The 14,242-nt window shown below is 45.6% G+C and overlaps 1 protein-coding gene across 1 annotated transcript in view; it reads left to right on the top strand.

Moving 5' to 3' along the window:
• Positions 1-14,242, top strand: part of COL4A6 (collagen type IV alpha 6 chain) — a 177,125-nt gene that overhangs the window by 144,754 nt on the left and 18,129 nt on the right. The window contains exons 26-33 of the mRNA XM_029282929.1: positions 1,269-1,376; positions 2,504-2,725; positions 3,954-4,115; positions 7,029-7,037; positions 8,451-8,621; positions 9,638-9,781; positions 11,458-11,583; positions 12,539-12,720. Of these exons, the coding sequence (XP_029138762.1) occupies positions 1,269-1,376; positions 2,504-2,725; positions 3,954-4,115; positions 7,029-7,037; positions 8,451-8,621; positions 9,638-9,781; positions 11,458-11,583; positions 12,539-12,720 (1,124 nt within the window). The remainder of the gene's footprint in view (positions 1-1,268; positions 1,377-2,503; positions 2,726-3,953; positions 4,116-7,028; positions 7,038-8,450; positions 8,622-9,637; positions 9,782-11,457; positions 11,584-12,538; positions 12,721-14,242) is intronic.

Below are 14,242 nucleotides of genomic sequence, written 5' to 3'. Positions count from 1 at the left end.
CAAAAAGACTCAATTACCTCCCCACCCGCAATCAGCACTTAGAGGAGCATAGATTAATTCCAAGATTAACATTGGATCAACAATCAAGTAAACAATACCCCAGTGAAGAAACTGCCAAGACACCAACAGTAAACAGCCCAACCAAAGAACTTCTAAGACCCCTCCCCCCCCAAACACACACCAACACTGACAGGGCCAGCCACTAGAACAGTAGTGGTGAACCTATGGCATGGGTGCCAGAGGCGGCACTCAGAGCCCTTTCTGTGGGCACCCGCGCCATCGCCCCAGTCCTAGGCCTTCAGCTGGGTTTTATACAACCTTTTCGCTTTAGGCCTCCGCCGCCATGTGCAAAAAAAAAAAGGTTCAATCAATCAGTCAATTTCAACTTCTCGCGGGGAAAAAAAGATCTTGCAAAGTTGGAATTGATTGATTGAACTTTTTAGTCCCACCCAGTCTGCCGTTACCACGGCAGCTACGTCCACCCAATGGGCCACACCCAGCCAATGGGCCACACCCACCGGGCACCCGACGATGCATAAGTGGGTTTTGGGTTGCAGTTTGGGCACTCAGTCTCTAAAAGGTTCGCCATCACTGCACTAGAATATAAACTGAGAGCCAACCCCACTCCTTACTAGCACTGGTGATTTTGCCTAGTTTGGGTAATGAAACATCTGCAAGAAAACAGGACACGAAGCAACGGATGGAAACTAATCCAGGAGAGAAGCAACCTGGAACTAAGGAGAAACTTCCTGACAGTGAGAACAATTAAATCAGTGGAACGACTTGCCTCCAGAAGTTGTGAACGCTCCAACCCTGGAAGTTTTTAAGAAGAGACTGGACAAGCATTGAACTGAAATGATATAGAGCAGGGGTAGTCAACCTTGGCTCTTTTATGACTCGTGGACAGCACAGCTGGCTCAGGAATTCTGGGAGTTGAAGTCCACGAGTCATAAAAGAGCCAAGGTTGACTACCCCTGGTATAGAGTCTCCTGCCTGAGCAGGGGGTTAGACTAGAAGACCTCCAAGGTCCCTTTCAACTCTGTTATTCTGTTAAAACAAGTGAGCTCAGAGAGCACCAGAGACGCCTCATTTCACCCCAGCTAAATTAACTATACTCGTTGGGGTGCTTCAGTGCAAAATGCATTTAGGGGAGTCATAGCATCGTTGCACTTTTCCTAGGAGGCTAAGAAGGACAGATGTTTGTTTTTCCCCAAACTGATTTTCTCCTCCTCCTCCTCCTCCTCCTCCTCCTCCTCCTCCTCCTCCAGGTTCCAAGGGTAGCAAAGGATTCCCTGGTTTTTCAGGGCAGCCAGGTTCAATTGGCTTAAAAGGAGAGCCAGGCACACCTGGAGAGGCTCGGTTCCCAGGAATGCCAGGTAAGAACCAGGAAAGAGGGGAAAATCCAGACGTCATTGGCCACACGCTTCCTAATCTTTCCAAAACCCTTCTATGGATACATCCATGAAATCACCAGGAATCAACTGAAATTCCTGAACACTTAAAAAATGAACTACAGATAGTCCTCGACTTACGACAGTGTTTAAATATGCCCGGTGCCCACGGGGTTGGTTTTTTCAGGACTTCTAAGGACTCTTTTTTTAATGCCTTAGCAAACCATGGTGCCACCACATGCCTGTGCGCATTTATTTTGTGGTATAGACACAATGGTTGGCTAGCGTAACTGCAACATCATTCTCCACCTATCAAGTGTATATGGAATGAAGTTTGCTTTCCTTACGGACATCATCTGAGTTTATTGCAGCCCAGGTTTTGCTGTAAATCATAACCACCCTGAATCCACTTGGATCTGGCTTATAAATTTATGAGCAGATGATGAGACACATCAGCTATTGCTGAAAATGTGGCCAGGTGCAAAGAATCAGGATTACATATTAAATTCCAGCTAAGCTGATCTGTAAATTGGTACTAGATAACAGTTAATGGAATTCAAGAGAGGCTGGACGTAGACCTTTTGTGGCTACATAGAGAGTCTAGGCCCGTGGTGGCGAACCTATGGCACGCGTGCCACAGGTGGCACGCAGAGCCCTCTTTGTGGGCATGCGCGCCATCGCCCCAGTCCTAGGCCTTCAGCTGGGTTTTATAAAACCTTTTTGCTTTAAGCCTCCGCTGCCGTGCGCAAAAAAAAAAGATCCAATCAATCAATCAATTTCAACTTCTTGCGGGGGGGGGGGAAAGATCTCGCAAAGTTGGAATTGATTGATTGAACTTTTTAGTCCCACCCAGTCTTCCGTTACCACCGCAGCCACGCCCACCCGATTGGCCACACCCACCCAAAGGGCCATGCCCTCCCAGCACCGACGATAGATGAGTTTGGGTTGCAGTTTGGGCACTCGGTCTGTAAAAGGTTCGCCATCACTGGTCTAGGCTGATTCCTCTCTTGTCTACACCCCCAGACTCTGCCTGTTTTTCTCTTACACTTTCTCCTCCTAAAGCAACTCTTCTCTGTTGCTTTAACATTATTCATGCCTTCTTTTCTTGAAAGGGTTTCCTGGCCCTCGTGGAGATCCAGGTTCAAAAGGACTACCAGGAATTGATGGGGCGGATGGGCTGCCTGGTCCAGAAGGCTGTCCTGGTGTGGTTGGTCCAAATGGATCCCCTGGTGATGTGTTTGGGGCTGAACCAGGATCCCGAGGAGAACCTGGGCCACCTGGCTTACCAGGAGATAAAGGCTTTCCTGGAGATTTTGGCTTTCCTGGAACACCAGGTGAGTTCTAAGCATCTCTTGTTTGGTTGAAAAACACCGAAAAGTTGTTGAATTTCAATGGTTCCTTTTTGGATGGGAAACTCTTCAATGTATCTTAGCTTGGGTTCAAAGAGTGAAGATAGAAAGATTTAAATGGGCTAAATGATCTAAGACAGGGATCTTCAACCTTATGGACTTATGGACTTCAAGTCCCAGCTTTGCTGGCTGAGGAATTCTGGGAGTTGAAGTCCACAAGTCTTAAAGTTGCCAAGGTTGAGGACCCCTGATCTAAGAAGTCTACTGAAGAAAATATTGATAGCTTTTTGATTTCTTTAAGGAGCCATTGATGGGTTGTCTTTCTGGAACAATAGATAGTGGTCTCATTTTATATTATAGAAAAATCAACCTAGTTTATAGGTCACCGTGACTGGCATCACATATCCCCAAAAAGATAGAAACCACAAGTCGAAAATCACATCTTGCTGGTAAAATGTTGAGATAGACATTGCCATTTTTTGCAGTTCCTGGAATATGTTTTTCTTTCCCCTAAAATGAATATTTAAGGGAAACATGAGCAAATAAACCAAATCAGCCAGCTATGCTAACTTGTTTGACTTATACTTTCCAGGGAGAAAAAAGCAAGCACTGTCTTACTTCATTTCAAAGGCAATGTAGACAATTCATTGTGTATTTATTTAAGTTGATACCCAGAAGGTTACAGGTCCTTGCATCATTTTCAAAACTGCATAGATCTTTGCTTTGTGAGGCTTCCAGAGGTTGGAAACATCAAACATCATATATCACAAAGCCAAGGACCTCAGGTTTGTCACATCAGATTCACTAGGGATGACATGGTAGCAATCTTCCAATATTTGAGGGGATGTCCAGAGAAGAGGGGTTCAACCTAGTCTCCAAAGCACCTGAGGGCAGGACAATAAGCAATGGATGGAAATTAATCAACCTAGAATTAAGGAGAAATTTCCTGACAATGAAAACAATTAATTAGTGGAACACCTTGCCTCCAGAACTTGTGCTATTTCATTACTGGAGCTTTTCCAAAAGATATTGGACTGCTACTTGTCTGAAATGGTATGGGGTCTCCTGCTTGAGCAGAGGCTTGGACTAGAAGACCTCCAAGGTCCTTTCCAACTTTGTTATTCTGTAATGATGCCTGAATCAACCCCATGAATTTTGTTGATCACCCATGTAAGAGGGAAAGAATAGGAGTCAGGTCTTCTTTGGTTTTCAGGTCTGGATGGAAAGCCTGGCCTGCCAGGTAGAAAAGGAGGATTTGGAGAACCAGGTCTTCCAGGCTTTGATGGACCGCCAGGACCGCCAGGACCAGGAGGTCCATTTGGCATCAAAGGAAAACCAGGTCCGTTGGGAACAATCGGCCTTCCAGGATCACAAGGTATGGATTGTTTCATCCTGGATGAAGGTACGTGTGGCCTTCAGACATCTCCTCCTGCAGGTTGCCCACTTGAGACATACCCTTCAGCTTGATATCACCTTGGTCTTCAGGTGTTCAGGCTTCTAAACTTACTCAGGCAATTCCAGAGATCTGGAGATGAGGTGGGAGAGCAAAGCAGAGGCTGAAGCTCTCAGCCAAATGTACTGAACCAGCACTGGATAGAGGTAGTCCTCGAATTATGATCATCATTGAACCTGGGATGACAGTCATGAGTCATAGCGGTTGTTAAGCAGGTCGCTTACATGACCACACCCGACTGCACATTTTTTTGCAGTGGTCGTTAAGTGAACACTACAGTCTTTAAACAAATCCATTGTTCCCCAGTGGGCTTTTTCTTTTTTTTCTGGAAACTAGAAATAAAATGGGCTGAAAACCCATAAAAAAACCCCACCGGAAACTGCAGTTGTGAGACCGGAGGACCGATGCATTGGCTTTCGTTTATGTAGACAGCCATAAAGCTAGTTGCTAATTGTCCAAAATGTGATCACATGACCATGGGAGAGGGTTAGGCGCTTGTCAGAACTTGAAAAATCAAGTCGTAAGTACCTTTTTTAGAGCCCGTTGTAATTTTGAACAGTCACTAAGTGACTAGTCATTAAACAAGGACTACTGTACTTGTATAGTTTCACTGAAAAGAGTACACAGGGGGCTGGGGGGGGCTGGCACATTGCAAATGATTACATTAATGCCCAAGAACAGTGGTGGTGAACCTTTTAGAGACCGAGTGCCCAAACTGCAACCCAAAACCCACTTATGCATCGTCAGGTGCCGGGTGGGTGTGGCCCATTGGCTGGGTGTGGCCCATTGGGTGGCCGTGGCTGCGGTGGTAACGGCAGACTGGGTGGGACTAAAAAGTTTAATCAATCAATTCCAACTTTGCAAAAAAAAAATTCCCGCAAGAAGTTGAAATTGACTGATTGATTGAACCTTTTTTTTTTTGACACGACGGTGGAGACCTAAAGCGAAAAGGTTTTATAAAACCCAGCTGAAGGCCTAGGACTGGGGCAATGGTGCGCGTGCCCACAGAGAGGGCTTTGTGTGCCACCTGTGGCATGCGTGCCATAGGTTCGCCACCACGGCCCAAGAATGTCTCTGGGTGCCATATAGATTCTCTCAGCTCAACCCACCTCACAGAGGGAAGTAGGAGATAAGTTTCCTTTCTTGAGTTATTTATAAAAATATATATAAAGGCAGGATAAAAAAATATTTTTTTAAAAATACTGCCCAATCTGCCTCAGATAGATAGGTCATTGTACCAACTGTTTCACTGAAGATTACGTAACTGTCTAAAATGAGCCTTTTCATTTCATGATCATGTCATTCACGACTAATTTTCATGATCCATATTCATTAATTAATTTCAGGACATCCCCATGCCATGGGAGATTTGCACCCCATCCACCTCTTCTCATTCATATGGCCCAATGTCTCCCTGTGATCTTCCTAAGCAGCCAGAATGAAGGTCCCAACGGTGCTGTTTGCAACTGGACTTTTATTTTTCCTTGAAAGTGTTTCACTTCTCATCCAGGAAGCTTCTTCAGTTCTGTTCAGTTCAAAACTGAAGAAGCTTCTTGGTTGCGAAACAAAACATCTTCAAGCAAAACAAAGAAAGTCCAGTTGCCTTTTGAAAAAGCATCTTTGGGACAACTGTGATCTGGATGACTGAGAATCTCTATAGATAACCAGAAAACTGGTTTTCTTAATTTCTCAAAAGCCTCTTGGATGTATTGCAGTTGTGATAGCCACAAGCCCCTGTGGATGAAACTGCTTGGAGTTTAATAAATGGCACTATAATAAACCATTCTATTGTCAAACAAGAATACAAACAGTTCAAGTACAGTGCTCAGCTCTATGCCAAGCATAATTCACAGCCATTCTTGTTCTGGAACAGAAATTATCTTGCAAATCCTTACGTCAGTGATTCTAAATAGAATTAAATTTAGGCACTAAATTTAACAATTGCTGGGTTTTGTACCAGCTGTAACTGCCGGGCTGTCCTCAGTTTCCCTTTGTTACTTGATCCAGTGGCCCCTCAACAATCTCAGCAAATGTCTTTCCATCACCCTCCTGGTCCTTTTAATGAAGGTGCCAGGAACTGGTTTACTTCTGCTTGCAATATAGAGTATCTACACTGACTTGAGATATTTCCACACGAGCATACATGGATGCTTCACCTCGAAGAGAATCCATCTCTAATCCACATCCTGAATAACTGAGCTGCCAATTAAGATGGTAGAAGGTGGTCTTCTCTGACCTTGATGCCACAGCAGAAATAGTTCCTTCAAATAAAAATACGAAGTCCCGGGATGGAAGGGAAAGAAAACAAAATCTGGAGGAATAAAAAATGTTCAAAGGAAATCCAGGAGGAAACTAATCTTTCCCTTACCCAAATATTTCTACCACCACCAGCATCAGCCCAGTATTCACATTTCTATCTGCTGTCTCCATCCACCCAACCCCAGGGAACCCCATCCATATGTTTGATCTAAGCTGTGTTGAGAAAGAGCTCAGTTGTCCCAAAGGTGCTCCTTCAAAAAGCAACTGGACTTTGTTCTGAAGTTCTAAAGAAGCTTCTTGGATGAGAAGCGAAATGTCTTCAAGCAAAAATAAAGAAAGTCCAGTTGCCTTGAAAAAAAAGCACCTTTGGGACAGTCACGACCTGGATGACTTGAGAATCTCCATAGACGAAGAACTCAGTTATTTTCCAAGTCATTAACTTCATTCTCAGCCTTGTGCTTTCTTCCTGGTTCACATGTTTTTGTCTGTTTTTCCTCACCATGTTTCTGTTCCATTTGCCATCATCTCTCCATTTCTGATGTCACACTGTTTTGGTTTTGGGGGTTCTCCACATAGGCTGCCAAGGTGAGAGAAAAGGCTTTGTAGCATAAAATCTCTCGGACTAACAGCTGCCTAGCTGATTTTGCTGTAGAACTTGCACTGATCGTGATACCCCTTATTTCAATCCTGCAAAGCATTGTGGCCCTCACCTTTTTTTTGAAAAGGGGTCTGTACATGAGCATGATGGACTTCTCATCCCGGAGAAGGTCTGTTTGTGTGGCCACTAAATCTGGAGAAGGTCTATCAGTCTGGACATCGAGAGTCAACACCAACTCAATGGCAACTAATCACTCAACCAACAGGGACTTTCACTTAATTTTAGATCTTTGGTGTGTTTTTTTTTTCCCCATCTACAGAAATTTTATATTTTTCCTGAAAAAGAAGCTGTGGCTTTTAAGTGATGTTAGTCACAACTGCACAAAGTTTGTTAGATTTTTTTTTTAGCCTCCCAGCATTAATCATTTTAGTTGTTGCATGTCTAAAAAATTATCTGGACTATTAAGACTCTCCCTGTATTCAGAAGCTAAATTCCACCCCGTTGGGCTGGTTTTATCAGCGAAGTTATTTCTAACGTTTTCAGCACAGTTTTGCAGATTGTTATTTAGGTTCTGCCTTACTCACGCTTCAGCTTTTAAATTTAATTTTAAAAAGTAAAGACTAGGTCAAATTGAGCTTGACTTCTGGTGACTGGATAGATACACCCATGATAATTTTACTGGCAACAGCATGGATGTGAATTGCCAAAGCTTTCTCCTGGAAGATTTATAATTTTACCGTCTAGACTACAGTCCTGTCCATTGGTGTTCCATCCAAGTCCAATTCTGCTTAGCTTTGTCAAGATCAGATACAGCCAGTTGACTGCTGCCACTAGTGTGATTTAGTCTTCCTTAAGTCAAGCACAATTTGTGATTTCATCCATGTACTTCAACGTTAATAGGTTTTCTCCACTGGAATCCAGCCCAGTCCATTGTCTAGTCAAGAGCCTAGAATAAAGGAAAAGCAAAGACTGGGAAAAACATTTTGGTATGATTTAGATTAGAATGAGAGTAGAGAGTGGAATGTGACACGCCAAGAAGTTTCTAGTCCCCTTTGGTAGCCTTACACGACTCACGTTATTTCCAAATGGTAACTGATAATGCCTAAATTATCCCAAACATAAGGGGTTTCACTGTTGGCAATTGTCCATTGGTATATAGGCAGTAGCTTTCCTAGAGCGCTTAATCACTAGGCAACTAATACTTCTTTTTTTTTTTTACATTTCTAACCCTGTGTGCTTTAGAAAGTCTGCATGATTTTACTTTATTGTTTTGCCGCAGTTCAGTTAGCTTTACACCGATAAAATGCTTTAAGTGTTAAGCTCTTGAAAGTTGGCGCAGCCATGGTAGAAACGTTGTCCTGGGGAAAACACGGTGATGGTTTGGGTTTTGAACCATTCAGGGCTTCCTGGAACAAAAGGACCAAGAGGAGATGCTGGTTCACCAGGTCCCGCCGGCATGAAAGGGCTCCCAGGGCTTAATGGAAGGCCAGGAGAGGCTGGAGAACGAGGATTGCCTGGACCTCCGGGTCTCTGGGGCCCAGACGGAACTCCAGGTTTTCCCGGCTCAAAAGGTAATTTTTTTCCGAATTTATAGCCCCGGGCTTGAATGAGAATTGTGGGCTTTGACCTGGGTTGAGCTTCCAGGTTGCTCTGAATGAACCTGTGAGCTTGGAGACTGGCCTCGGAAGAAGATTACAGCAAGTCCTCAACTTATAACCACAACTGAACCCCAAATTTCTTTAGCTAAGTTGAGTTTGGCCCCATTGGGCGACCTCTCCTGCCACAGTTGTTAAGTGAATCACTGCAGTTGTTAAATTAGTAACACGGTCGTTAAATGAATCTGGCTTCCTCCATGGACGTTGCCTGTCAGAAGGTCGCAGAAAGTGATCACGTGACGCCGGGACACAGCAACCGACGTAGGTACATGCCAGTTGCCAAGCGTCTGAATTTCGATCACACAGTTTAAGGCATTCCTATGCACCTTCGGTTGTGTCCATGTGGTGATGGCTCTATAGAAACTCTAAGCCATATGTTGCTTCATTGCTCTTTATATAAAGACTCTCGACAGATTCTTATACATCCGATATTGAAGAAATTTCCAGGCAGGGGATATGAATTTTATCTAAAGTTGCTACTTTCGGATAAGGATCCGAAAATATCAATTCAGGTTTGTGCCCAATTTTGTGCCACCATTTGCACAATACGTCGCACCGTTATTAAGGTCTGAAAAAAAATTTAATACGATGTTTTATTCTGAGAATTTTGGATTATACTATATTGATTGCTTGGTGGTTTTATATCCTGTAAATATGGAAGTAAAATTGTTACTGTTGTTAATACATTTTGAATATGTCTGGCCTTATGGCTGTAATAAACAGATTGATTGATTGATCACACGAATATGGATTGCTGCAATGGTTGTAAGTGTGGAAAACGGTCATAAGCCGTTGTCTTCAGTGCCATCGTAACTTTGAACGGCCACTAAATGAATGGTTGTTAGTCAGGGACTGTCTGCTCCTCCTTTCCCCCCCCCCAAAAAAAATTCCATGTACTTTGCTCAGATTAACGCTTGGTTGTTTCAAACCAGGTGAAAAGGGCTCGTTGGGCGTGATTGGCTTTCCCGGGATGCCAGGCCCACCTGGGCTTCCTGGCGTGGATGGCCTCCAAGGAACGTCTGGTGAACCAGGAAGAAGTGGAAGCCCTGGGTTTTCTGGCTTCCCTGGCCTCAAAGGTGAGTTGAGCAATTTTGCAGGAAGCATGGTGTAACACCAACCCAGCCCCAAAGCTTTTGTTGTATGTGCTGTCTTTGCTTTCTGATTATTATTATTATTATTTATTGAATTTATATACCGCCCTATCTCCCTTACGGGACTCAGGGCGGTGAACAGGCGATAATAAAAACCACGATAAATATACACAAGTTTCTGTTCTAAAATCAAATTAAATAACAGGCCTGCTCTAAAAACACACCCATACAAAAAANCGGGGGGTAGGTCATTCCAGAGGGCAGGAGCTGCCACAGAGAAGGCTCTCCCCCTGGGGGTCGCCAGCCGGCATTGTCTGGCCGACGGCACCCTAAGGAGGCCCTCTCTGTGGGAGCGGACTGGTCGAAGGGAGGTGTTTGGTAGGAGGCGGTCTTGCAAATACCTAGGTCCATTGCCACGGAGCGCTTTAAAGGTTGTCACTAACACCTTGAAGCGCACCCGGAAGGCCACAGGCAGCAGTGATGAAACTAGGACTTGAATTCTCTTGCCCAATGTTCAGAATTGCCTCCCGGAATACACGTTAAGATACAAAGTCCTATTTCACATGCCTCCTCAAAAACCATGAAGTCTTAGTCACGACTTAGTCCTGGTTTCTATGTACCGATAAAGGAGAATATTTGTAGCTCAGGGTGGAAAAGAAGGGTCCTTGGTGCTCTCTGAGCTTGGTGGTTTTCTTGCAGACGTTTCATTACCCAACTAAGCAACAGCATCAATGGTGGAAGGACATAGGGTTTGCAGAGAGGAGAAGGAGGAGGTCCTTAGTGCTCTCTGAGCTTGGTGGTTTTCTTGCAGATGTTTCATTACATCACCAGTGCTAGTAAGGAGTGGGCTTTGCTCTGAGTTTATATTCTAGGGGCTTCAACCAAACTCAGAGACCACCAAGGCCCCCTGGTTCCTGTGTCCTTGCAAAATGCCACTTAGGACTATAGTTATTTGCAATGCCACTTAGGGCTATGCAACTGAAACAACTCGTTAATCGCTTTCCTGCTTACAGCTGTCTCCGTCGTCCTTTAAGTAGTTCTTTTGAACCGGACTCCTGATAGTAAGTTCCTTGGTTGAGAGTTCAGTCCTCTTCTATTCTATATATTGTAATACGCAAAGTGCTTTTGAGGTTCTATAAATTAAGACAAGATCTAAATACTTCTGGTGCTCTCTGGATCAGTATAGGCCAGTGATGGCAAACCTTTTAGAGACCGAGTGCCCAAAAACTGACCCCGTCCCCGCTCCACCCCCTGCCCCGCCCCCACTCCGCCCCACCCTGCCTGCCCGCAGGGCCACTCACCGCCTCCAGGGCCCGCCGCAGATTGCCCAGGCAGCCGAGCAGCGCCATGGCAGCTACACCCTCTGTCCGTGCCCCGCAGCATCAACTGTGTGCAATGGGGCATGAGGGCAGAGTCTTGTCTACGCTGCCTGGCTGCCATGTCCTTGGCTGCACTGCTCCGCGTGGACCATGCTCAGGGGCGACTCTCCTCCAGGGGCTTGCTGGCGAGGGGGTCGTGGGGGAGGCAAGGCTGGGGCAACGGCACGTGTGCCCACAGAGAGGGCTCCGAGTACCACCTCTGGCACGTGTGCCATAGGTTCACCACCACTGGTATAAGCAGAATAAGCATCTTGCTGCGTTCCTCTGTCTTCTTTTGTGCAGGGGACAGAGGTGTCCATGGTCCTCCTGGCCCTCCCATTTCCATACCCCCAGAGGTGGCCCTCCGATTCAAAGGGAATAAAGGAGATTCTGGACTGGTTGGACAGAGAGGGTATCCAGGACCAAGAGGTATGTGTTTGGCATCAGATAACGTCCATTTTATTTTTATCCTGAACTACGTGGGCCATGATAGGTGTTCAAGCTGACTCTCTTTGTCCTGTTGTCCTTGAGATATATTGGAACTCCTACCTAACCAATCTAGATCAAAGAAATCTGCTCTTGCCTATGCTCGTGAGCATTTCATTACAGATAGGTGAGGATCCCCAAATCTCCATTTGTGGGAGACTTGCTTCCTTCTAATGGGCAACAGAGAGGGAGACTCCATTCTTTTAAACTGTGGCTGCGGAAATCAAGACGCTGGGCTACACCTTCCATTGGTCCACCACCCAAGGCAGCATTTACGCACAAATGGCTACTTGACCTGGGAGCTAGAAATGAAATATTTTGAGGATGCAGGGATGACCATCAGAAGAGAACTAGGACCACCCTGCTTTTTCTGTGGTTGTTGTTGTTGTTAATTGCGAAGTCGTGTTCGACCCATCGCAACCCCATGGACAATGTTCCTCCATGTCTTCCTGTCCTCTACCATCTTCTGGAGTCCATTTAAGCTCACGCCTACTGCTTCAGTGACTCCATCCAGCCACCTCATTCTCTGTCGTCCCCTTCTTCTATTGCCCTCCATCTTTCCCAGCATTAGGCCCTTCTCCAGTGAGTCCTTCCTTCTCATTCGGTGGCCAAAGTACTTGAGTTTCAACTTCAGGATCTGGCCTTCTAAAGAGCAGTCGGGGTTGATCTCTTCTAGGACTGACTGGTTTGAACGCCTTGTGGTTAATTGTTCTGGAAAGCAGAATGCTAGTCCCGGCACTGCCTGCCTTGCGAAAGAAATCTCTAATTATTGTAGCATTGCCTCCTTCAACCGGTAACTCATCTCACAATAGGCTGGTGGTAGGCAAGGTGAAACCTAACCAATCTGCATTTTTAAAGAAGCATTAGACCCACTGTATCACTGTTTCTCTTTCTGTAGGGGGAAAAGGAGCTCCTGGGGTCCGGGGGCAGCCGGGACTTCCAGGAAGATCCGGATCGCCATCTAGGGAGAAAGGACAGCCAGGAGAGCCAGGTTTTCCAGGAACGTTTGGTCGTCCTGGGTTATTGGGACAAAAGGGATCTGGTGGCATCTCAGGCTTTCCTGGAATGCCTGGGGGAAGAGTAAGTATCCTTTCTCTTTTTTCCTCCTAGTTGGGTGGGAAGCACTTCCACTGTTCTTCCACTAAAAGTGGCCACTACTTTTAGACTTTGGGTGTCTTAGTGAGCTCCTAACAACTTCAGGATCCTTTGGGTCCTTCATAAGGTTTTGGTCCATATATTCTTCATGAGGTAGAAATGCACTAGCTGTATAACGTCTACTCAAAAGGAACTCTGGGTCTGCTTTGGCAGAAGACATGAGGATACAGTCAGGAAACAGCTTCTCTGCATTTCCCTGGATCTCCCGTATCACACAATCAACAACTGGGAGAGGAATCTAGGTGAAATTCCTTGAAGCTGTTGATCTTGCTGTTGGGTTGAGTAGCACTATATAGATCAGACATGTCAAACACAAGGCCCGGGGGCCGGATGCGGCCCATGAAGTGGTTTCATGTGGCCCATGAAGCCATCCTGGAAACAGTGAGGGAACAGCCCCCGCTGCCTTGGCCCTGGCCAATGTACAATTTTGTGGTGGCCATCTATGCTGAAACGCATTCAGTCTTAGCTCCACAAGGCCGTCTGGAAACAATGAGGAACCAGCCCCTGCTGTGTTGGCCCCGCCCCCTGGGTGCATGCTGGGGAGGTGCCACCCTTTGTGAGGAATGAAGAAATGGACCATGCCTTGGCGCTTGCCCCGGTCCCACCCCCTTCTGCCAGAGACTCTCAGATCTATCCCACTTCTGCCCAGGCCCCCACAGGCACCCTTGACGCAAACGATGTAGAGCTGGCCATGCCCACCCAAGTAGGCTACACCGATTCCACGCCCACCAAATAGGCCACACCCACCCTGGCCACACCCACCCTGAGGGCAACCGCAATGCTGATGCGGTCCTCAATGAAATTGAGTTTGACACCCCTGATATAGATTGCCAGAAGTTTCTTCAAATGGAAATCAAAACCTGGAGTTGGCAGTGACCCTGCAGTCTTCCTTTTCCAGTCTCTAGAATCCCTACAAATTACATTTCCCTTCCCCCAATGTTGTATATACTATAGGTAGCCCTCAACTTACAAAAGTTCATTTGGTGACCGTTCAATGTTACAAAGCCACTGAAAAATGTGACTTATGATCATTTTTCACACTTACGACCATTGCAGCATCTCCATTATCAGGTGATCAAAAGTCAGATGCTTGGCCACTGACTCATATTTATGACGGTCGCAGTGTCCCGGGATCTTGTGATCCCCTTTTGGGACCTTCTGACGAGCAAAGTCAATGGGGAAGATGGACTCACTTAACACTTGTGTTACTAACTTAACAACTGCAGCGATTCTCTTAACAGCTGTGGCAAGGAAGGTCATAAAGTTCACTTAACAAAGGTTTCACTTAGCAACAGAAATTCTGGACTCAACTGTGGTCGTAAGTCAAGGATTACCTGTATTTAAAAAACATTCTGTGCTACCTTGTGAGTTTTCTGAGTTTGTACATTTCAGGTCAACTACCACAACTCTTAAAAAAGGGGACATGACAGTTTTTCACCCTTATGAC

Source organism: Protobothrops mucrosquamatus, unplaced genomic scaffold, assembly GCF_001527695.2.
Source record: "Protobothrops mucrosquamatus isolate PMUCROS unplaced genomic scaffold, P.Mucros_1.0 scaffold_25, whole genome shotgun sequence".
NCBI lineage: Eukaryota > Metazoa > Chordata > Lepidosauria > Squamata > Viperidae > Protobothrops > Protobothrops mucrosquamatus.
This window is presented reverse-complemented; position numbering and strand designations above follow the sequence as displayed.